The following is a 21,261-nucleotide window of genomic DNA, read 5'->3' as shown; positions in this document are numbered from 1 at the left end:
AAATATAACACTAAGGTGACAGAGAAGTTCAAGATACAAATTCAGAAAAAGACAATGACTACAAAAAGCCTCCAAGAAAAGTGGAGATTGGACAGAAATCCAACAATAACTCCTAAAAGAGCTAAAGAAAGATTTTAAAAAGAAACAAAAATTGTATTTTAAAAATAAAATAAGACCAGAAAACAAAAAACTGAGAAAATTAATGAGAAAAATCCAAGAACATAATGAAAAGAAATTCAAGATTGTGGTAATGGAGGCACAAAATATTTGAGAAAGAAGCCAATTCTTTTAAAAAATCAGAATTGGCAAAAAGAAAAAAGTAGTGAAAAAAATTTCTGAAGAAAATAATTCCTGGAAAATGAGAATTGACCCAGGGAAAGGATAATAACCTACCCATCAAAATAGACTATTTCAGGGGAAAGTAAGGCTATTTAATAAAATAGGTTTCCACACATTCCTGAAAAAAAAAAAAAACACCTAACAGAAAATTTGATGTTTAGATACAAAATTCAAGAGCATAAAAAAGTAAATAAGAGAAAACATTTAAGGGCTTCAATATGGTCAAATTTTTTATATTCCTATATGGAAAGATATCTGTAACTCTTTAAAATGATCATCATAATAGAAATATATATATATATATATATATATACATATATATATATATATATAGACAAAGGTTGTCCTAAGCTATTTAGAATATTTTTATAAAACTAGGAGTGATAAAGAAGATTGTACTAAGAGAAATGGAACAAGAGAAGTGGAAATGGGGTAAATTATATCATCTAACATGGCACAGGAGGTAGGTAATACTATTACTATGGAGGGAAGGATGAGGATGGTGACAAGTATTACTTGAACCTTACTCTAACTGGAATTGGATCACAGAGGGAAGAACAGCCTGATTCATTGGGGTATAGAATCAATCTTGCTTTAATGAGAAGTAGAAGGGGAATAAGAAAGGGAGTAGTAGGGAGGGGAGTAATTTAAGGGTAGAAGTTTCTGTTCTCAATGAAGAGAGTCCTCTTTGTCTCCTGCTACTGAAAAGGGATAGAAAAATGTGACTTAAAAAAATTTCCTTATCTAGATTTTAGATAAGGTTTTAGTTCTATTTGGATGAATTTTATGGGGAAACTCCCTGCTGTGTTTCCTCCATCTTGGCTGCACTTGCCCAATTTACTTTCAAAGTGGAATGAGCAGCCTCAGGAATAGTGGGTTCCCATTCACTGGTTTTTCTTAAGGACAAGCTGGATGACATGTTCTTGGTGACTCTGTAAAGGAATTTCCTGTCCAGGGAAGAGTTGGACCCAATTCATAATGAAATCTTAGATTTGCTACTTATTCCTGTTTTCCCAATATAACAAATGAATGAAAAAGGAAACACACTTTTTTGTAGTTATCTAATATAGACTTATATGTTTGCATGTATGTGTATATATATACTGTAATTTTAGTGAATTCATATTGGCTTTTCGTGACCACGGTTTTCGTGACCACGGCTTTCCTTTACTAAGGAGACACAAGCCATCTGTTTTGGGTTTTTTATTTAGACAGCCAGTTTTGTTTTAGATTGAGGTCAAACTTACACAGGCTGCAGTTTCTAGAATTCCTTTGGAGTTAGAAAAGTTCTGTCCCTTTGGAAAGATAGGAACATTGACTTAGTTTTCCTAGTATATTTTACATAATTTCTCCCATTTGGGGATGATGGTTCTATCATTACATCAGCAATTGCTCTGTGTCTTTATGTAGTTTCAGATCATAACCAACTATGACTGGCAGTGTGAAAAATGTTGCCTTGTAGGAGTAAAATTCTAAGTTATAGCCCTCCACAATATGACTTCATTCATATTTTCAGTTTTTATTCCACTACAAAATCCTCCCAATACTGTAACTAATTTACCTACTTTTTACTGCAAAAGTTCCTTTTTTGAACCTCCTGGGACCAATTTTGTTCATGTTCTTCTTTCTGGCTACAGTGCTTTCATCATGCTCCCCAACTATATTATATCTCTATCTCTACCTCTATCTATCTCTATCTATCTATCTATCTATCTATCTATCTATCTATCTATCTACATATCCTTCTATCAGAAACAGAAACAATCAAGTCTTTCAAAAGGCCTTACCTCCTTCCAATAAGAATTGATCTCCTATTGTGAGTCATATAGAGTGTGCAGGCCTCTATTTGGAAACTTCCTTATCCCTCTCAGCTATCTGCATATATTTATCATCTTATATATAATAAGATATATAAAATTATATATTATATAAAGATTTTATATATTCTATATAATATGTATTATATACATATAATCTGCTTATATATGTAATCTTCCTCATATTTCCAGACTCAGCTGACACTGAATTGCCTCCAAGAAACATTCCCTGATCCAGCCAGCTACGATTTCTCCTTCTAGTAAAGCTTTACAATCTTGCACTTGGTTCCTCTTCTATGATACTCATCTCATCGAAGACAGAAGGGTTTATTAAAAAAAAAGCACTCTCCATTCATTCTCAAACATTACTATGTTTGTTATTCCTTATGACTAGAAGAATGGAGGCTTCGAGGCAGAATCTCAGCAGGAGCAAAAGTGTGTTGTCATTACATAACATCCAATTCACTGTGCACTGCCAAGAATAATCTGATAAAATTACTTCATCTGAGAATAAATTAGTCAAAAGCCATCCAAAAAATTGCTTATCAGTGGCATCATCATATACAGAGGTGGTACAGAAAGAAGACTGCAAAAATACTTGTGGGCGCAGATCCTGAAATTTTGCGCAACAAATCCAAAGGGTATTATATAATTTCTACATTTATATATAACTATATATAACTATATATAACTATATATAGTTATATATAGTTATATATATATATATATATATAACTATATATAACTATATATAACTATAATTTCAAAAAGTCAAGATGCCCTTGCTGGTTGCCAGCTAGTAGTAGAATTACAATCGGAATAATATCAGATTCCTGTGGCATTAGCAGATAAAGACTTTATCTCCTCATGCAGATTTTTAGCATTTTGAGCAAACTAGGCTACCACAGGAACAATTGTCATTGCTCATGTATACTGGAAAAAAGAATTGGAGACAAGAATTTTAATGATATGTGGGTATCCCTAAGGTATCCCTCAAACCTTTGTAAAGGAGGGGAAAACCTGGGATTCCATGGGAGAGAGGGGTATGATATGCTGTCTCTTGGTGGTGGGCATAGCACTTGTTCTGGGTGTGTGTGGGGGCAGGGACTGGCACTCCAGCTCTAAAAGGTTCACAATCACTGCCATAGAGCACAAGAATAGTGGTTTCCCAAGGGCAACTATAATCATAAACTACTTGAATTTATTTCCAGAACATGACTTGGAAACACTGAGCATTTGTACAATGTCCATTATTTGCCAGGCACTGTGCAAAGCATTTTATAAGTATTTTATTTGATCCTAGCTACAGGGTGGCTCCTGTTATCCCTATTTTCCAATTAAGGAAAGTAAAGTAGGCAGAGGTTAAGCGATTTGCCCAGGATATGAGTAACTGAAACTAGATCTGAACTTGTGTCTTCTGACTCCATGCCCTGCATGCTAACCACTTCTTCCCTTAATTGCCTCCAACAAAATAAAGGGTATAATGAATATTTAGATGTCAGGGGGACCTTTTTAGTTTTTTTGTTTCATGGGAATGTATGCTTGAGAGTAAAATATTCAAAGGTCATAGACATTTTAAGTCACTTTTTCAAAATTATAATTCCAAATTGTTTTCCCAAATGGATATGCCATGTCAAAGGTAGAACAACTCATTGTGCTAATTTTTATATATCCTCTCCAAAATTGGCAGTTCTGACCTTTTGTAATGCTACCTCCTGAGGTAGAGACCCCATTCTGTTATTGCATACAATTTTATTAATGACTTGCAATCATGTTTAATAAAGTTGATGATAACTTACAATTTTTCTTTTGAGAACTGTAGTTTCAATCCTTTGATGAAGGATTTTCCATCATGAAATAGTGGTTAATCTTAGGCATTTGGGGTACTTTTCTTATTTCAGAAACATTTATTGTGATCATAATGGAAAGCCAACCAAACAGACCCATCTATGAACTGGCATAGGTTGATCTCCCTGCAGGCTGTGGAGTATTTGCAAGGTATTTGTTTTGGGTCCTCTGACAATGTGGTGAAGAGGAGCCTTTTTGATGGGATGTAGAACTGGGGTATACTCAAAAGTATCCAATGGGAAACATGGTCAAGGCCCTTTCCTTCCTGTAGAGTGTGTGAGGATGGCCAGTTGCCATAGGGCTCTCAGATCATGTCTTACCTGGATTTGAGCTAAAGTTGGGAGTACATGCCATGCTGTGACTTTTGTCATTTTGTGTCTTTTTTGCCTTCTTTTAGGTGAAAGAGAATGCAGATGGCCAGGCCTTGTGCTTTTTAAAAGTTCAGAAGCTCTAGCCACTTACAGGAAGTCTGGGGCCTGGGGTCCAGGCTGGGCTATGCTTAAAAGCAAAAAAAAAAGAGAGGAGAGAGAGAGAGAGAGATGAGAGAGAGAGAGAGAGAGAGAGAGAGAGAGAGAGAGAGAGAGAGAGAGAGAGAGAGAGAGAGTCTTCCATTGTTCAGTGAGAGATTTGTAAATAAATTTTGTGGATCAAATCCAAGTTAAGTATGATCTCATCCTTGCCTGTGATTGTGTTGAAATAGGAGAAAAGGTGTTGGGGTAATATTTGGAATTCTTTTCTTACTATATTGTTGAAGCAAATATCTCTTACCAAAGTCTAATTGATGTTCATAGTGTTAAAGTAACCAGCTCCTAATCACCTAATAGGGTAAACATAACACACTGATATGATGGCTGAAGACTTTATTATTAAGGGATCATACCAGGACAGCTGGGTTTTTCAATGGTTAGAGAGCCAGACCTACAGACAGGTCCTGCATTCAAATTTGGCAACTTTGCCTAGCCCTTACTGTTCTTCTGCCTTGGAACTTTTTACTTAGTATTGGTACTAAGACATAAGGTAAAAGTTTAAAAAGTATAAAAAAGGATAGTACCCCCTTAGAACTCATAGTGAGGGATGTAGCTGGCCTTACTGTGGGAAAATGGGGTAATTAGAGGGAGGCCAGAGGAAGGGAGTGATAGTCATATACATAAAGATATTATATATCACATATATGTATTTGCATACATATTTTAAAATATATTATATACCTTTTTAATGTGGCTAGGGATAGAAATTTGAAGGCAAGCCCACAAATTGGGGAATGGCTGAAAGTTATGTGATGGAAATATGATAGAATGGTATTGTATTTCAATAAATAATGGAAGAAGGTTTGAGAAAATAATGGGAAGACTTGTAAAGTGTGAAGGAGAGACAAGTAAACAGAGCCAAGGAGAACAATATGGTAATGACAAAAACATTGAACAAATTAGGAATTCTAATCAGTGTAATGACCAACCATCATTCAAGATGCTTAATGAAAAAGCATACTATTTGCCTCCTGATAAATCAAAGACTCAAGAGTACAGAATAAGACATTCGTATTTTTTCAACATGGCCGATATAGAAATTTGATTGACAATATAAATTCTTAAAGAGTTTATTTATTCATTTCCCACATTTTATAGGAAAAAGAAAAGACAATTTAAAAAATTTGAAATAACATAAAACAATTTTAAGAGAAATAACTTGGAAAACCAACATGACTTTTTAATTGATAAACTTTTAGGTAAAACAGGAAATGCAATTGGAAATTGTAAGGATGAAATAACATACTAAAATATCTGAAACGCAGCTAATAAATAGAAAATATAGAAAAATGAACTATGAAAAATTAGAGAAAACTAAGTAAAAAATCCACTTTGCAAATGATGAAAATAATGCATAAAACTACAAGTTGATTTTTTGAAAAAGATGAACAAATTTGACAAATCATCAACATGATTAGAAAGATGGAAGAAAATCCAATTAAGAATCTAGAAAATATAATAAAACACAAAACTGGAATCAAATAATTTCCAACTTTATATGATTTTATGATGATAAAACTGAAAATACAAAATAGAGAAAAATCTTCGAGCATGTTAAATATCCAAACTAACAGAATCCCATATAAAGTTCTTTAATAATCCAATTGAGAGAAAGAAATCAAAGTATAAAGGAAATGCCATGCCAAAGTGGGAATTCAGGGGATATTGGTGAAAAATTCCTAGTCCTGAATTGAGTCAAACTTTAAAAGAATAATTATAGTATTACTATACACATAAAATATTTTCAAAACATTGAGAAAGCACTATTAAATTTCACTGAATAATTATAATCCTAACACCTAAACAAGGGAAGGAAAAATTTCAGAAGTCCAGACTTTTAATGAAACTTAATTTAACAATTTTTAGTAAAATTCTGTCAACAAAATACAGTGATTGATCCAAAAACCAATCTGTGATTAAAAAAATTAGATTTATGCGAGGAATACAAAAGATAGTTTAACATAAGGAAAAGAGTAAAGACAATCATATAGAAAAGAAAAACGACCTAAACCACATAATTTTTTGATAAAGAAAAAAGCCTTTGTCACAATACAACAAACATTTATGCTAAACCACCCTTCACTGACTATATATACAAAATTAATTTTCAATTTTTTAATCATTAGAGTATGGCTTTGGTGATTGCTTCCTTATAACAGTATGAAGTCTGGACTCAGTATTTAATTTACAGACTTTATATTTCCCAGTCTTCATTCATTATTTCCCTTTATATATATATTTTTAAATTTAGTTGTTATAATTCTATTGAATTTCATAATGTAACCTTTAAAAATTTGATTGACATAGCACTAGAAATTGGTTAAGTAGAGTAGCACTGACACTTGCCCTAAATTATGATCACCAGTCATGAATAATGAATATTCCCTCCAGCTATTTATAGTTTTCTTTTCTTCCTCAAGGATCACTTTATAATGTTGTTTATACAATTAGTTTGTATATTTCAGTAGTTTGATCCTAACATGTTATTTGCAGCTATTTATAGTTATTTACAATGTGATTTTTATCTCTATTACTACCCATTGAATCTTTGTGGCTATTATATAAAAATAGTATTGATTTTTGAGGGTTTACTTTGTAGAATGTAAATTTGCTATAAATTATCATCTCAGTTACAATATCTCCTGATTTTTTTAGGATTTTCTAAGACATCTGTCAGTTATAATCAAATAAGAGTAACTAGATATACTCCCGTTTTCATCCCTTTAGGTCCTGGATTTGTCTTTCTTATTACTATTGTATTTCCAGAAAAATTTCAAATAGTATTGGGGAGAGTTGGTATTTTTTCGTTACTCTTATATTTATTGGGATAGCTGCTAGTGTTTCTCAGTTTCATATGATGCTTATTTTTTAGTATAGATTATTTTAGATATGTGTATACACACTTAAATGGAAATACATATGTGTGTGCAAGTATCCATATTAAAATATTCCCTATAAGGAGGAAGGGTCCTGTCCAGTCAGTTTTATGATTACATCTAGGCTGCTCACTTAACATCAATGGATGCCTTACATGTTACAATGTCCTTAATGAGGATAGTTTTGGGATATCTCTTAGCTCTAATTTCATTGCCCTCCAACGTGTTCTGTTCACCCATGTCCCAAAGCATAAGTGCTGCCTGTGCCTATGAATGAATCCTAAAGAGGTATCCTTATTCCACTGAGCTTTTATACCTTTATGAGAGAATGAACTGAAATTTTAAGGGGGAAAGTTTTATGAAGTTATTTTCATTGTTATTTAAAATACTTTGATAGAAATTTAAACTAAATTCTATAAGAGAGTGATGAATATAAAACTATACTTTGTAGCTCTTAAAATATGATTTGGAGAGGATTATGACAAAAAAGTAAGGTAATAAGGAGATTCTCATGAACAATATGTATCCTTACAGGAAATCTATAATATGTACAGATTTTTATATGCATTTCTTTTGTTTATATATAGATTCTGAAACAAAAGTAACAGCATCATGAGGGCTTGACTAAAGCCTATTGAGTTCTCTGGGATTATGAACTAATAAAGAGTACTTGAGACAGATTCTTTAAAGCTGGTGGCAGTGACAATGAAAAGATGAAAAGGAAAAATAGCTAAAAATTTTGTTAGATTAGAATGATTGCTTTTTACATTATGGTCATATGGAGGAAATTCCATATTGGTTCTTATAAAAAAGTATACGTGCATATTATAACCATTTTTTCATATGTTATATGTATGATACTAACAATTATTAACCTGTGCAAAAATATCCTCTATCAAAATAATACTTATTTAAAAATGAAATAATTAAAAGTTAATAATAAAACAACAAAACATAGAAGTGAAATGATTACAAGTTAATAATAACAAAAGTAACTGTAATAAAATGATTAAAAGTTCATATAACAAAAGTAACATGGAAGTAAAATCCCTTAAAAGTTCATATAACAAAAGTAACATGGAAGTAAAATCCGTTAAAAGTTCATATAACAAAAGTAACACGGAAGTAAAATCCCTTAAAAGTTCATATAAGAAAAGTAATATAGAAATGAAATGATTAAAAGTTAATAATAACAAAAGTAACATGCATATAACAAAGGGAACATGGAAGTAAAATCCCTAAAGGTTGATATAACAAAAGTAACATGAAAGTGAAATGATTAAAAGTAAATAATAGCAAAAGTAACACTAATAAAATGATTAAAAGTTCATATAACAAAAGTAACATGGAAGTAAATTCCTTAAAAGTTCATATAACAAAAGTAACATGGAAGTAAAATCTCTTAAAAGTTCATATAACAAAAGTAACATGGAAGTAAAATCCCTTAAAAGTTTATATAACAAAAGTCAACATGGATGTAAAATCCCTTAAAAGTTCATATAACAAAAGTAACATAGAAGTGACATGATTAAAAGTTCATATAACAAAAGTAACATGGAAGTAAATCCCTTAAAAGTTCATATAACAAAAGTAACATGGAAGTGAAATGATTAAAAGTTAATAATAACAAAAGTAACAGTAATAAAATGATTAAAAGTTCATATAACAAAAGTAACATGGATGTAAAATCCCTTAAAAGTTCATATAACAAAAGTCAACATGGATGTAAAATCCCTTAAAAGTTCACATAACAAAAGTAACATAGAAGTGAAATGATTAAAAGTTCATATAACAAAAGTAACATGGAAGTAAATCCCTTAAAAGTTCATATAACAAAAGTAACATGGAAGTGAAAAGATTAAAAGTTAGTAACAACAAAAGTAACAGTAATAAAATGATTGAAAGTTAATAATAACAGAATAACAGTAATAAAATGATTAAAAGTTCATATAACAAAAGTAACATGGAAGTAAAATCCCTTAAAAGTTCATATAGCAAAATTAACATATAAGTAAAATGATGAAAAGTAAATATAACAAAAGTAATTGCATTTTCCATTTTTGCCATATCTTTCAGGTTCTGTGTCTTCTTTTCATCAATTTCTATAGTAAGACCCAAATATGATTTTTTTCCAAAAAATCTCTAATTTTCTTAATAGCCTTAAGTATTTTCCGGCGGTCTTTCTTCCTGTTGACTTCGATTTCCTTTGGAAAGAAAAATTAAAAGTGTAATTTTGCATCTACTTATTCAGATGAATAGATTTTCTAATTCTTTACATAATGAACCTGCAAATGAAGCTGCTATAGGATCATTTCTAAAGAACACAGATTTTCCAACAATAGAAAAATATTCCCTAGGTCTGGATGAAGTAAAAAATTACATCGTACAATCCTAAAATACATTAAGGAACTACCATAATAGTTTGCCTTTGTGAAACGTTTTGGGATTTCATGCATTAATTGTTATTTATCTAGATGGGAGTCCAATGATGCTTGTGCTATTGAAACAATCCCGAATTGAAAAAAAATTAAATGGAAAATTAAATTAATTAAAACATTCCTGTTTACTTAAGTTAAAGAATGAATAATAAAATCAATCAATACTTAAATGTATTAATAATTTATTTTTAAAATTAAAAATTAAATTAAAATTGAAGGGTCAGAATATCAGACATTTACAGCTTAAAGGAACTTAAATCAAATACTATATTTTAGGAAAATCCTAGAAACATGTTATGAGAGAAAGTATACTTTAAAACCCTCAAAATTCTATTCCCTTAGGAAATAAATGAATCCAAGTAGAATTTTTTTTTTTGTCTAGTAAGTTATCATATTTCATGGATCAAGTATCTCTAGTCAAAGACAAAGGTATCATACTAACCAGGATTTGCAATTTAGGCCTTATAAAATATGAGATTCTATTTACTATAAATGAAATGAAATTTTGCCATTTTCCATGATTAATGTTTTTTAATCTGTTTCAGTGAAATTAATCTGACTGTTCAAAAACTACAAAACTGCTTTCCTGGTTAAGAGTGGGTTTTTTTTTTTTAAATGCACAGAGTTCTAAAAAAGAATGACAGGTGGCTTAGCAAATTGAGAGCTAGGCCTAGAAACAAGAGGTCCTTAACTCAGATATGGCTGGGGAGGTAGACTCTAAATGATCATCATAATGCAAACACCAACAACATAGAAATTGGTTCTGATCAAGGATACATGTAATACCCAACGAAATTGAGCAACAGATTCAGGAAGGGTGGGGAGAGGGCAGGGAGGGGAAGAATATAATTCTTTTAACCAAGGAGTAATGTTCTAAAAATTGACTAAATAAATTAAATTTTTTAAAAAGTCATTAATTCAAATGTGGCCTTATATACTCTTTTTTTTCATTTCATTTCATTTTATTTATTTTTTAATTTGGTCAATTTCAAACATTAATCCTTGGTTACAAAAATCATATACTATTCCTCCCTCCCCTCACCCTTCCCACCCTTCCCAGTGCTGATGCGCAATTCCACTGGGTATTACATGTGTCCTTGATCATAACCTGTTTCCATGCTGTTGATGTTTGCACTAGGATGTTCCTTTATGGTCTACATCCCCAAACATATCCCCCTAGACCCATGTAATCAAGCAGTTGTTTTTCTTCGGTGTTTCTACTCCCCCAGTTTTTCTTCTGAATGTGAATACTGTTCTTTCTCATAGATCCCTCTGGGTTCTTCAGGATCACTGAATTGCCACTAATGGAAAAATCCATTACATTCGATTGTACCACAGTGTATCAGTCTCTGTGTACAATGTTCTCCTGGTTCTGCTCCTTTCACTCTGCATTACTTCTTGGAGGCTGTTCCAGTTCCCATGGAATTCCTCTATTTTATTATTCCTTTGAGCACAATAGTAATTCCATCACCAACATATACCATAATTTGTTCAGCCATTCCCCAACTGAAGGGCATCCCCTCATTTTCCAATTTTTTGCCACCAAAAAGAGTGCAGCTACAAATATTCATGTACATGTCTTTTTCCTTATTATCTCTTTGAGGTACAAACCCAGCAGTGTTATGGCTGGATCAATGGGCAGACAGTCTTTTAGCCCCTTTTGGGCATAGTTCCAAATGGCCCTCCAGAATGGTTGGATCAATTCACAAGTCTACAAGCAATGCAAATATCCCAACTTTTCCACACCCCCTCTTCCCATCATTCATTACTTTCTTTTGCTGTCATGTTAGCCAATCTTCTAGGTATGAGGTGAGTTGTTTTGATTTGCATTTCTCTGATTATTAGAGATTTAGAACACTGTTTTATGTGCTTATTAATAGTTTTGATTCCTTTGATTGAAAATTGCCTATTCATGTCCCTTGCTCATTTACTAATTATAGAATGGCTTGATTTTTTTGGACAATTGATTTACTTCTTTGTCAATTTGAGTAATTAGACCTTTCTCAGAGATTTTGTTATGAAGATTGTTTCCCAAATTGTTACTTCCCTTCTAATTTTGGTTGCATTGGTTTTGTTTGTACAAAACTTTTTTAATTTGATGGAATCAAAATTATTTATTTTACATTTTGTCCCAAAAGCTATGATGTTTCGGCTTGTCATAGACTGTCTTGCTGAGATCACTTATCCCAAGTCTATTCCACTGATCCTCCTTTCTGCCTCCTAGCCATTACCAAATTGTTTTGATGACCACTGCTTTATAGTATAGTTTGAGATCTGGTACTACAAAGGCTGCCATAGTTTGAGATCTGGTACTACAAAAGCCACCTTCCTTTGCGTTTTTTTTTTCATTATTTCCCTGGATATCCTTGATCTTTTTTTCTTCTCCAAATGAACTTTGAGCTTTTCTTTGATGTTTGATAGAATTCCCTTGTTAATTCATCAGGCCCTGGGGATGTTTTTCTTAAGGAGATCCTTGATGGCTTGTTCAATTTCTTTTTCTGATATGGGATTATTAAAAATTCTATTTCTTCATATGTTAATCTAGGCAATTTATATTTTTGTAAACATTCATCTATATCACCTAGATTAGCATACTTACTTTTAGCAAGCGATTGTCCAGTATAAGGAGTTTTCCACCATTTATTCCTTTACAATAAAATTTTACAACATACTCCTCCATTCCAATGCTCCATAACCAATTACCAACTTCAATATTTGTCCACTGTGTTGGCAATATTTTAGGGGCTTCAGTAGAATAAGGACAGTAATCATCCAATACCTAGAGGTCAAGAGACACAATATTTAAAAAGCTTCCATGGCTATATGTTAATATAACCATAGACAGCAAAAACTCAAAGGAGCCTTAGAGACCATTTGTTCCAAAATCATCCCTCATTTCACAGTTCGTTTTTTTATAAATTTTGCTTTTCAAGGCTGCTGTATTTCTTATCCCCACCACCCTTTTCTTTCATCTGTATGTCAAAAATTCACAGAACAACAAGAGATCTGAAGTGAGTTTTGTAAACCAGGAAAAAAACTTTATTTTTTGCAATGAAAATACTTTGGAGCCTTTTTAAAAATAGCAGTATTCTAAAACAGGCAAAATACTCGATATATTTTCACTTAAGGAGTGATGACTTTGTAAGGGAATGTATTAATACTAAAATGTTTCCACCTACTCCAAGTTAAGACAAGATGAGAGGAAAATTATCTACATCCAAAGTGTATTCAGTTATTCTCCATGGCCAAAATAAATTGAACTAAAATCTACCTTTACCCAGGTAGTTTTGTCTCTTCTTTGGCCAGGAACACAGGCCACTTTACCCAATATCCACCCAGGAAGGAAGTTGAGGCAACTTGGCCTGGTAGGAGCTGCTGGGGTTTCTGGGTCATGGGAGGCAGAGGAAGAGTCATCACCAGGTTCTAAGACAAGAAATTAGATTAGCTAGGTGTTAGCTAACTTTAGAATCTAGTGATGGTTCTTATAAAGGCAAAGAACCCTCAAGTCCCCAATTCCATCTTCCAGTGTCTGATATCCATAACTTTCCAATTGAGGTTACCATATCAGTTGAGAAACTGGTCAGGAACTATTAAAGTGCATCCTAGTTTTTTGTCTATTTCTACTGATGGGTAATATTTCTAGAAAGTAAATGGAAACAAATCTTACTTTTTTTTTTTTTACAAGATTTTGGCAATTTGACCATCATGATTACAAATACTAAATATATTCAATGTTGTCACCTTTAGGTTTGGAGGAAAGCTTGTATTTTATTGCCATTTATTATTTTATAAGTAAAAGAAAATTGAAAAAAAATATGCCCATCTCCATTAGACAGTGTTGTGGGGGTCCTTTTTCAGTATCTATTAAGAGATGGGGCTATCCTTAGAGGATTCAAAAGAATTCCAAATGTGAGGCAATTCAGAATTTTATTCTTGCTAGCTAGAGCACAAACAAAATTGGGCGGGTCAGAAATACTTCCTAATGCCTGGTGGGTGATGAAATCTTTAGTTGGACTTACTCATATGTACATGTGTATCTATTTATTTATGTATGTGTGATGTGTGTGAAGATCAATAGATATTTTCTCAATTGACCTCATACCTCATATTCTTTTTTTCTTTTTAATATTTTTTCAAGTTTATATGATTCATTTTCTTTCCCTTTTCCCCTCCCAGAAGCAATAAGCAATTCTACTGGATTGTACAAATGTTATCCCTTGATATCTAATTTTATATTATTCATTTTTACCATAGAGCTCAAACCCCAAATCATATATTCATATAAACAAGTTCTAAGTGTCAAGTCTTAAGTTTTTCTTTTTCACTTCTATTCCCATAGTTCTCTCTCTCAATATAGATAGCATTCTTTCTCATAAGTCCTTCAGGAATATCCTGGACTATTGTATGCTGCTAGTAGTAAAGTTCATTATGTTGGATAGTTCTACAATGTTTCACTTTCAGTGTATATCATTCGATTGGTTCTGCTCATTTCACTCTGCTTCAGTTCATGAAGGTCTTTCCAGTTCATATAGAAATCAAGTAGGTCATCATTCCATATAACACAATAGTATTCCATCACCAACATATACCACAATTTGTTTAGTCATTCCCTAATTGAGGAACATGCCCTCATTTTCCAATTTTTGCCACCACAAAGAGCTCAGGTATGAATATTTTGTATACGCATTTTTCCTTATTATCTCTTTGGAGTACAAACCCAGCAGTGGTATTGCTGGATCAAAGGATCAAATGTGTTCTTTTAAAGCCCTTTGCTCATAATTCCAAATTTCCCTCCAGAATGCTTGTATTAATTCACAACTCCACTAGCAATGCATTAGTGTCCCAATTCTGCCATATCCCCTTCAACATTTATTATTTTCCTTCATTGTCATATTGGCCCATCTGTGGCTCTCATGTTCTTTTTTTTTTGCTCAGTAACACAGGCACAGTAATACAAGACATACACATGCAATCTCTCCTCTTATTTTGCCAACAACCGACAGTGGTATTTCTTGGTAAACTTTTACCATTTTACCTACCTGTTATTTTTTAAATATTTTACAGCCCCTTCAGAGACCCCTTCTGTCTCATGGAGGGAAAATTATCCTAATATGTTATCACTTCCTACCTGCATCAGCCCATAACAATTCAACTTGCACTTTTCTCTAGGTTAAGTGTATTTCAATACTCTGTGCCATAATTTTAGAAAATTTTCAGCCAACAATATTCTGAGGCCAAAAGTTGAATCAATTATCCTTTGTCCTTAGAACATCCAAATACAGAGAATTCAAATGTTTTAAGAGTTCTTAATCATTCCCTTTTCTTGAGAGAGGTTCTTGAATGATCTCTGGGAACAAAAAAGTGACTTCAAGGCCAAACAGTTGCCGCTTTGGTACTTTTGCTCCTTACTCAGGTAATTTTATTCCTGATTAATACTGATTATTAATTATGATAGAATGTTAACTCCTCAATCCAAGGTAAATTATAGTTTTCTAATTCAAGAAAAAGCTCACTCTCTAGTAATTTAAATGGGGAAACAAACTTAAATCTTTGATAAATTTAACATAATGTAAATTTACCTCTTGATCAATTTCTTCCCACTTGTGCACATTCTTTACTTGTTTGTCATGTTTTTTAAAATGAAAGAAGTTCCACAGCTTGCGTTCTTTGATATTGCTAGAATCATACAACATTTGAAAGGGAAATAATTATTAAAACACAAAAATACATTCTACTATGACACAAAAAAAAGATCTTAAATAGATGCACACTATAAAAATTTCATGAATTTCAATTCTGAAAAAAAAGACAAAGCTACATGTTAAAAGAGTTTGGAGTTACACTTGTAGGATACGTGCTATGTCAGCACATGTATTAGAGAAGGGGCAAGATCAAATTTGGCAATATAGTTAAAAATATAAAACTAGATATGGAAGCCAGTTAAGTTAAATATGTGTGAATATGGCACAATATCATTGCTCTACTTCTTCCTCCTCCACATTAACCACAACTAATACATGATTTGTCTTGTAAGGAGTAATGGGGTCACTGATTTAGATCTGAAGTAACGCTAGATGTCAACTTGTAATATTTTATAGATGGGAAGTCTGTAACCTATTGATCAGAAAATACTTGAATTTGAACACATGACTAGGTGATAAAACTCCAGTCTGAATGCAGATAACTCAGATTCCATATCCTATACTTTTCCCACTAAGTTGTTATTATCAGACTCAAAAAGAAATGGATCTCTCTGGGTCACATCCATAAACTGTGAATTTGACACCTTTACTCTATGCCAGCACCCATTTGAGGAAGATGTGAACAACTGAGAAAATTCATATAAATAATGTTCTTTTGTAGAAAGGGGCAAAAAACATAGCAAACAGTAGCCAAAGAGGTAAATTCCAGGAGAAATAAAATGTTTTGTTTATTAAGAATATTGTTATCCATATATAAAAAGTACATCTCTTACCGGAACCAGGAAAATCTCTTTTTAGCCTTTCCCACTGTAGGTTTTCCAGTGCTAATAATCTCTTCCTCCACTACTATTTCTTCTTCTTCTTTTTCTTTTTTTATTGGGGTCTCTAAGAAAAATAAATAATTCAATGAGTACAACAGTACACAAATATTTTACTAGGATTAGCAAGGGACAACAGCAATCTTTCATTGGTTACTATTGCTGACCAAGGCTTAGACATCTTATAAAGTGAAGAACCTACCTATGGTATTGCTTTTAGAGCCAGAAGCCATGAAGTCACCGCTGGGAAGGTAACTATCTGAATATCTTCTCTGTGCCTCATTTTTCACACCTACAAAATGAAGGGATTAAAGTGGGTGGTCTTTGAGGTTCCTTCTAAGACTGATGATCTAGGATATCTGCCAAGAAAATACTAGTCCCGCTGCAAGGGCAGTTAAAAACAAATAAAGCTGGATTTAAGAAGACTTAAAAGGATGAGACAGTCAAAAATGTTGATTAATCAGTTGGCAGTGGTGGTGGTGATCCTTATGTTTGAAAAGTACCAGTGACATCACAGAGTAATATCTTCACTTGTGTATGAATTGGATTTAAGTGAGTTGCACAAAATTGTCAGCCTCACTCTTTCTTGCAGAATCATCTAAATCCTTTGGCAAGACAAAAGTCTGGATGACTGACACTGAACCTAGATGATTGACACTGAACCTAAATGACTTTAGTATCTTAGATGTCCAACCAAACTCTACGCACTCCACAGTCCTTACTTCAGCTACATTCATGGCTACTGAAGCAAATTTTCTCATCCACCTATTCCAGGAGGAGGTCTTCACAAGCCTGGAGTAGATATCAACCTAACTTAACCAATCTGTTCATTTTTAACAGGCTGCTCCACATGCTACAACTTCTTGGAACCACAGGTGAGAGCTGAGTGACAACTAGACACCAAAGGTAGATAAGCAGCCCTGAAAAGCGTTCAGCAAGCCCTCACACTAGAGGTTCTAATATTCTCTGAACAACAATCATATTAATTGTTGGTACTTGGCAGCCAAAAAAAAGTCAGTCCCTGAAGTACAGCATTCATTTTCAAACTGTTGCTCAATTCACCAGTATTCATTCTTCCAGATATCAGATTCATAAGGATGAACCAGATTTCCTTCTGTTAGCAATGACAGTGATACTCCAAATGTTCACAGATTCACAGTGCAAAAGGAATGCAAGTAATGGATGGCACCCAGGAAAAAGGTGTTTTCTAATGAACAATTTATACAAGTGATATTTATAGCTAAAATAGGAAACCTTCTCTATTTGCCAATAAATAAATTTATGGCATATGGCATATGATAGATATAAACAAATTTTTGCCTAAAGAATAAATGGGTCAAAGAATGAATCATAGAAACAATCAATAATTTCATTAAAGACAATGATTATAAGGAGACAACATATCAAATTTTTTAGCATGTAGCCAAAGCCGTACTTAGAGGAAAATTCACATCTCTTATTGCTTATATCAGGTAAAGTAGAAAAAGAGCAGGTCATAAGTGAATTGGTGATACAACTAAAAATCCTAGAAAAGGACAAATTTAAAAATCCTCAATTAAACAGCAAATTGGAAATCATGAAAATCAAGCAAGGGATGAATAGATTGAAAGTAAGAAAACCATAGAACTAATAAAATAAGACAAATAGTTTGTTTTATGAAAAAATAAAATAAATAAATCATCGGCATACTTGATTAAAAGGGAATTTTGATTTCATTACATTAAAAAGGTTTTGCACAAATAAAACAAATGTACTTAAGATTAGAAATGAAAAAACAAATTCTGAGGAAAAATTTATAGCAATTTTTGATAAAAGTCTCATTTCTTAAATATGAAGAGAACTGAGTCAAATTTATATTACACAACATTCCTCAATTGAGAAATGGTCAAAGGATTTGAATAGGCATTTCTCAGAAAAGATTAAAACTTTACATAGCCATATTTTAAAAAATTCCCAATCACTATTGATGAAAGAAATGAAAATTAAGCCAACTCTGAAAAATGATCTCACACCCTTCAGATTAGCTAACATGACCAAAATGGAAAATGATAAATGTTGAAGAGGAGGTGGGAAAATTGGAACACTATTAAACTTCATTGGTGATAGTGTGAATCGATACAACCATTCTAGAGACTTATATGAAACAATACCCAAAGGTCTATACAACTATCTCACTAAAGGTTCAGGATCCCAAATGGATCAAAAATAGAATAAAAGGAATTAACTGTGCCAAAATATTATTATCAGCTCTTTTTATAGTGGCAAAGAATTGGAACTGAGGGGTTGTCTATTATTTAGTGGTTGAATGATCAAGCTGTGGAATATGGTTGTAATGGATTACTATTATGCCATGAGGAACAAAGAACAGGATGAATTCAGAAAAAGTGAGCAGAACAACTATAACTAGAGACTATAACAGAAATATTATACAATGATCAACTGTGAAGACTAAACCATTATCATTAAGCTTCCAAGGTAACAGATGAAGAACATACTATCAATGGTCAAGGGAAGCTACAAAAAAAAAAATCTGAGTGTAGATCAAAACTTGACATCTTCTACTATAATAGTTATATTATAAATTATAAGTTATATTATAAATCTTCATGAGATTTCTATTGAATATGTGTGTTATGTGTCTTTATCATGATGGGAACCATATGGAAATAGGTATTACATGATAGTATGAGTATAACCTATATCAGATTCTTCACCCCCTCAGGTAGGGAAAGGGAGATGGGGGTATCTGAATTTTAAAATGACAAAAGAAATGGCCAAAATTATTCCTATAAGTAATTGAATTTAAAAAAAAAAGATTTTGTTGCAATGAGACCAACAGAATGTTGATAAACCAAAATGGATGTCATTAAAGTAGGATGGGTAATAGACTCTAAACAAAACCATGTCCCAACGATGTAATAAGAAATCATATAAAGATTGTCTTCAGGCTAAACATGATCATAGAGATTAAAAAAAGTGTTAGGTGGAAAATAAGTTGATTTTATAGGTCAAATGGATAGTAATAGGGAAAGAGGAACAAGATCTTTTTCTGTATTATTTCAAAAGAAGGGAAAAGGACTAAATTATAAAAAAAAGCCTGAGCAAAAAAAATTGTACTGAAATCTTTTCTAAAAGCTTAAGTAATTTAGCAATAGTGTGGCCTGGATGTTGAGAAAATGAGTTTCCTATCACTGCATATTTTGAGGCAGAAGCTAAATGACATTCTGACATACATATAGCATAGATTTCTATAGCAATTAAAATGTTATAGTAGAATATTTCCAAGGTCCCTTATAGTTCAATCACCAAGAGAGGGATCACCAATAGTTGAGAAAGCCTTATAAAGCAGCTAGCATTCTCATTATTAGAGATATGAAGGGAAAAGGAATAGAGACCAGAGATTCGGTGAGTGATGGAAACATTTGTTCCAAATTTCTCTTTTCTATCGGAAAACTTTAGGGTCAAATGTTTTAAGCAAGGATATATGTCTTACCTGAATTGAAATCCCCTTGGGCTAATAATTGCCCTGGTGATAAATCTTCACTTTTTATCTCTTTAGGTTTTATTTTAAATTGTTCTAGTAATAATTCTTCTTCTGGGGCCAATGGTAAAAATGTGCCTTCTTTATTTGATTCATCAGGTTTCTGTTCCATATTCACTTTGTATGTGTTCATGTCTTTATATTTGTCTTGAAAAATGTTAGCCTGAAATTTACCAAATGAACCAACATAAATCTATTAATTATACGCTATTCAATCCTTTTCCTCTCGAACAGTCACAACCATCTCATTTATTCCTGCTAGCCACTTATCTGAACTCTTTATTCTCAAATGACCCCTTAAGATCTATTACATTCAAAAACATATGCACAAATTCCATGACTAGTAACTATTGAGTAAAACTAATCAGGATAGGACGAGAGATTTACATGAGATTAGAGACAGGGATAGGTTTGGGAACTGAGATGGGGACATGGATGGGAATGGGAAGAGGGAAAGAGATAGGCATGTAGATAGGAATGAGGTTAGGGATAGAATCCAAAGCTTAAAAGCTCTCCCAGTTAAGAATTGTGTTTTTCAAGGCAAGGTGACACCTTCACTGCCATTTAGTTGCAGGAAGCTGCCAAAAGCAGTAAGATGTTACTGACCTGGTGAGCTTCAGACATCCAGGATGGACATCAGGGGGACCACTTCAATACATATCACTTCCTAACACTACAAAACGAAGCCTCTCTTCCTGCATAGTTCTGTATATACAGGGGGAAAGACTGTTTCTGCTTCTAGCAGGATTGTAATTTAGTAAAATGGACTCCAAGAGATGTTCAAAAACAGTCAGTGGAAATACCATAATAGCTGAGAAATTACAGTGACAATCCCTTTTGCAAACTAGAAGAATGTTAGGGCAGGTCTGATGAGTAAGTAACCTGGCCTTAGATAGAGGTATAGATATCGACACATACACACATACACATATATAAATAAATGTGTGCATGCATTTATGTGCATATATATGTATATACTGACACACAGATTTACATGTGTATAGAAAAAAGGAAAAATGATATTCACTACTAAGAGCTTCTTCCATGTCTGGTCTTCTGGTCCTCAGCTAAGCTCTGGGTATATAAGATTTATATGACTACAAAGATATAGATATAGATATATGCATATATATATATATATATATAATAAAAATTTATGTCATGGTACTCTGGGAATTAAGTATGGAACCCTCTGGTGTCAGAGTATGGAAGGTACTGGGTTTAGACTTTATCCAATAACAACAGGAAAGCCTTGATAATATGTGACCGAGACACTGGGTTTAATCCTCAAATACAAAAAGAATTTACTGATGTGATAGATGGCAGAACCAGTCTAACTAATCTTTGTGAAATCA

The 21,261-nt window shown here is 32.7% G+C and overlaps 1 protein-coding gene across 1 annotated transcript; it reads right to left on the bottom strand.

Annotated features, from left to right (window-relative positions):
• Positions 1 to 9,088: 9,088 nt before the first annotated feature.
• Positions 9,089 to 21,039, bottom strand: LOC107650380 (uncharacterized). The gene is made up of 6 exons (XM_056793287.1): positions 19,859 to 21,039; positions 16,568 to 16,657; positions 16,321 to 16,432; positions 15,425 to 15,521; positions 12,445 to 12,624; positions 9,089 to 9,611 (listed from the first exon to the last, which is right to left on the bottom strand). The coding sequence occupies exons 1-6, from the start codon at positions 20,037 to 20,039 to the stop codon at positions 9,510 to 9,512; spliced, it is 762 nt and encodes a 253-aa protein (XP_056649265.1). The 5' UTR covers positions 20,040 to 21,039; the 3' UTR covers positions 9,089 to 9,509.
• Positions 21,040 to 21,261: the final 222 nt, after the last annotated feature.

This window comes from Monodelphis domestica, chromosome 4 (genome assembly GCF_027887165.1).
Source record: "Monodelphis domestica isolate mMonDom1 chromosome 4, mMonDom1.pri, whole genome shotgun sequence".
In the NCBI taxonomy this organism is placed as follows: Eukaryota; Metazoa; Chordata; class Mammalia; order Didelphimorphia; family Didelphidae; genus Monodelphis; species Monodelphis domestica.
This window is presented reverse-complemented; position numbering and strand designations above follow the sequence as displayed.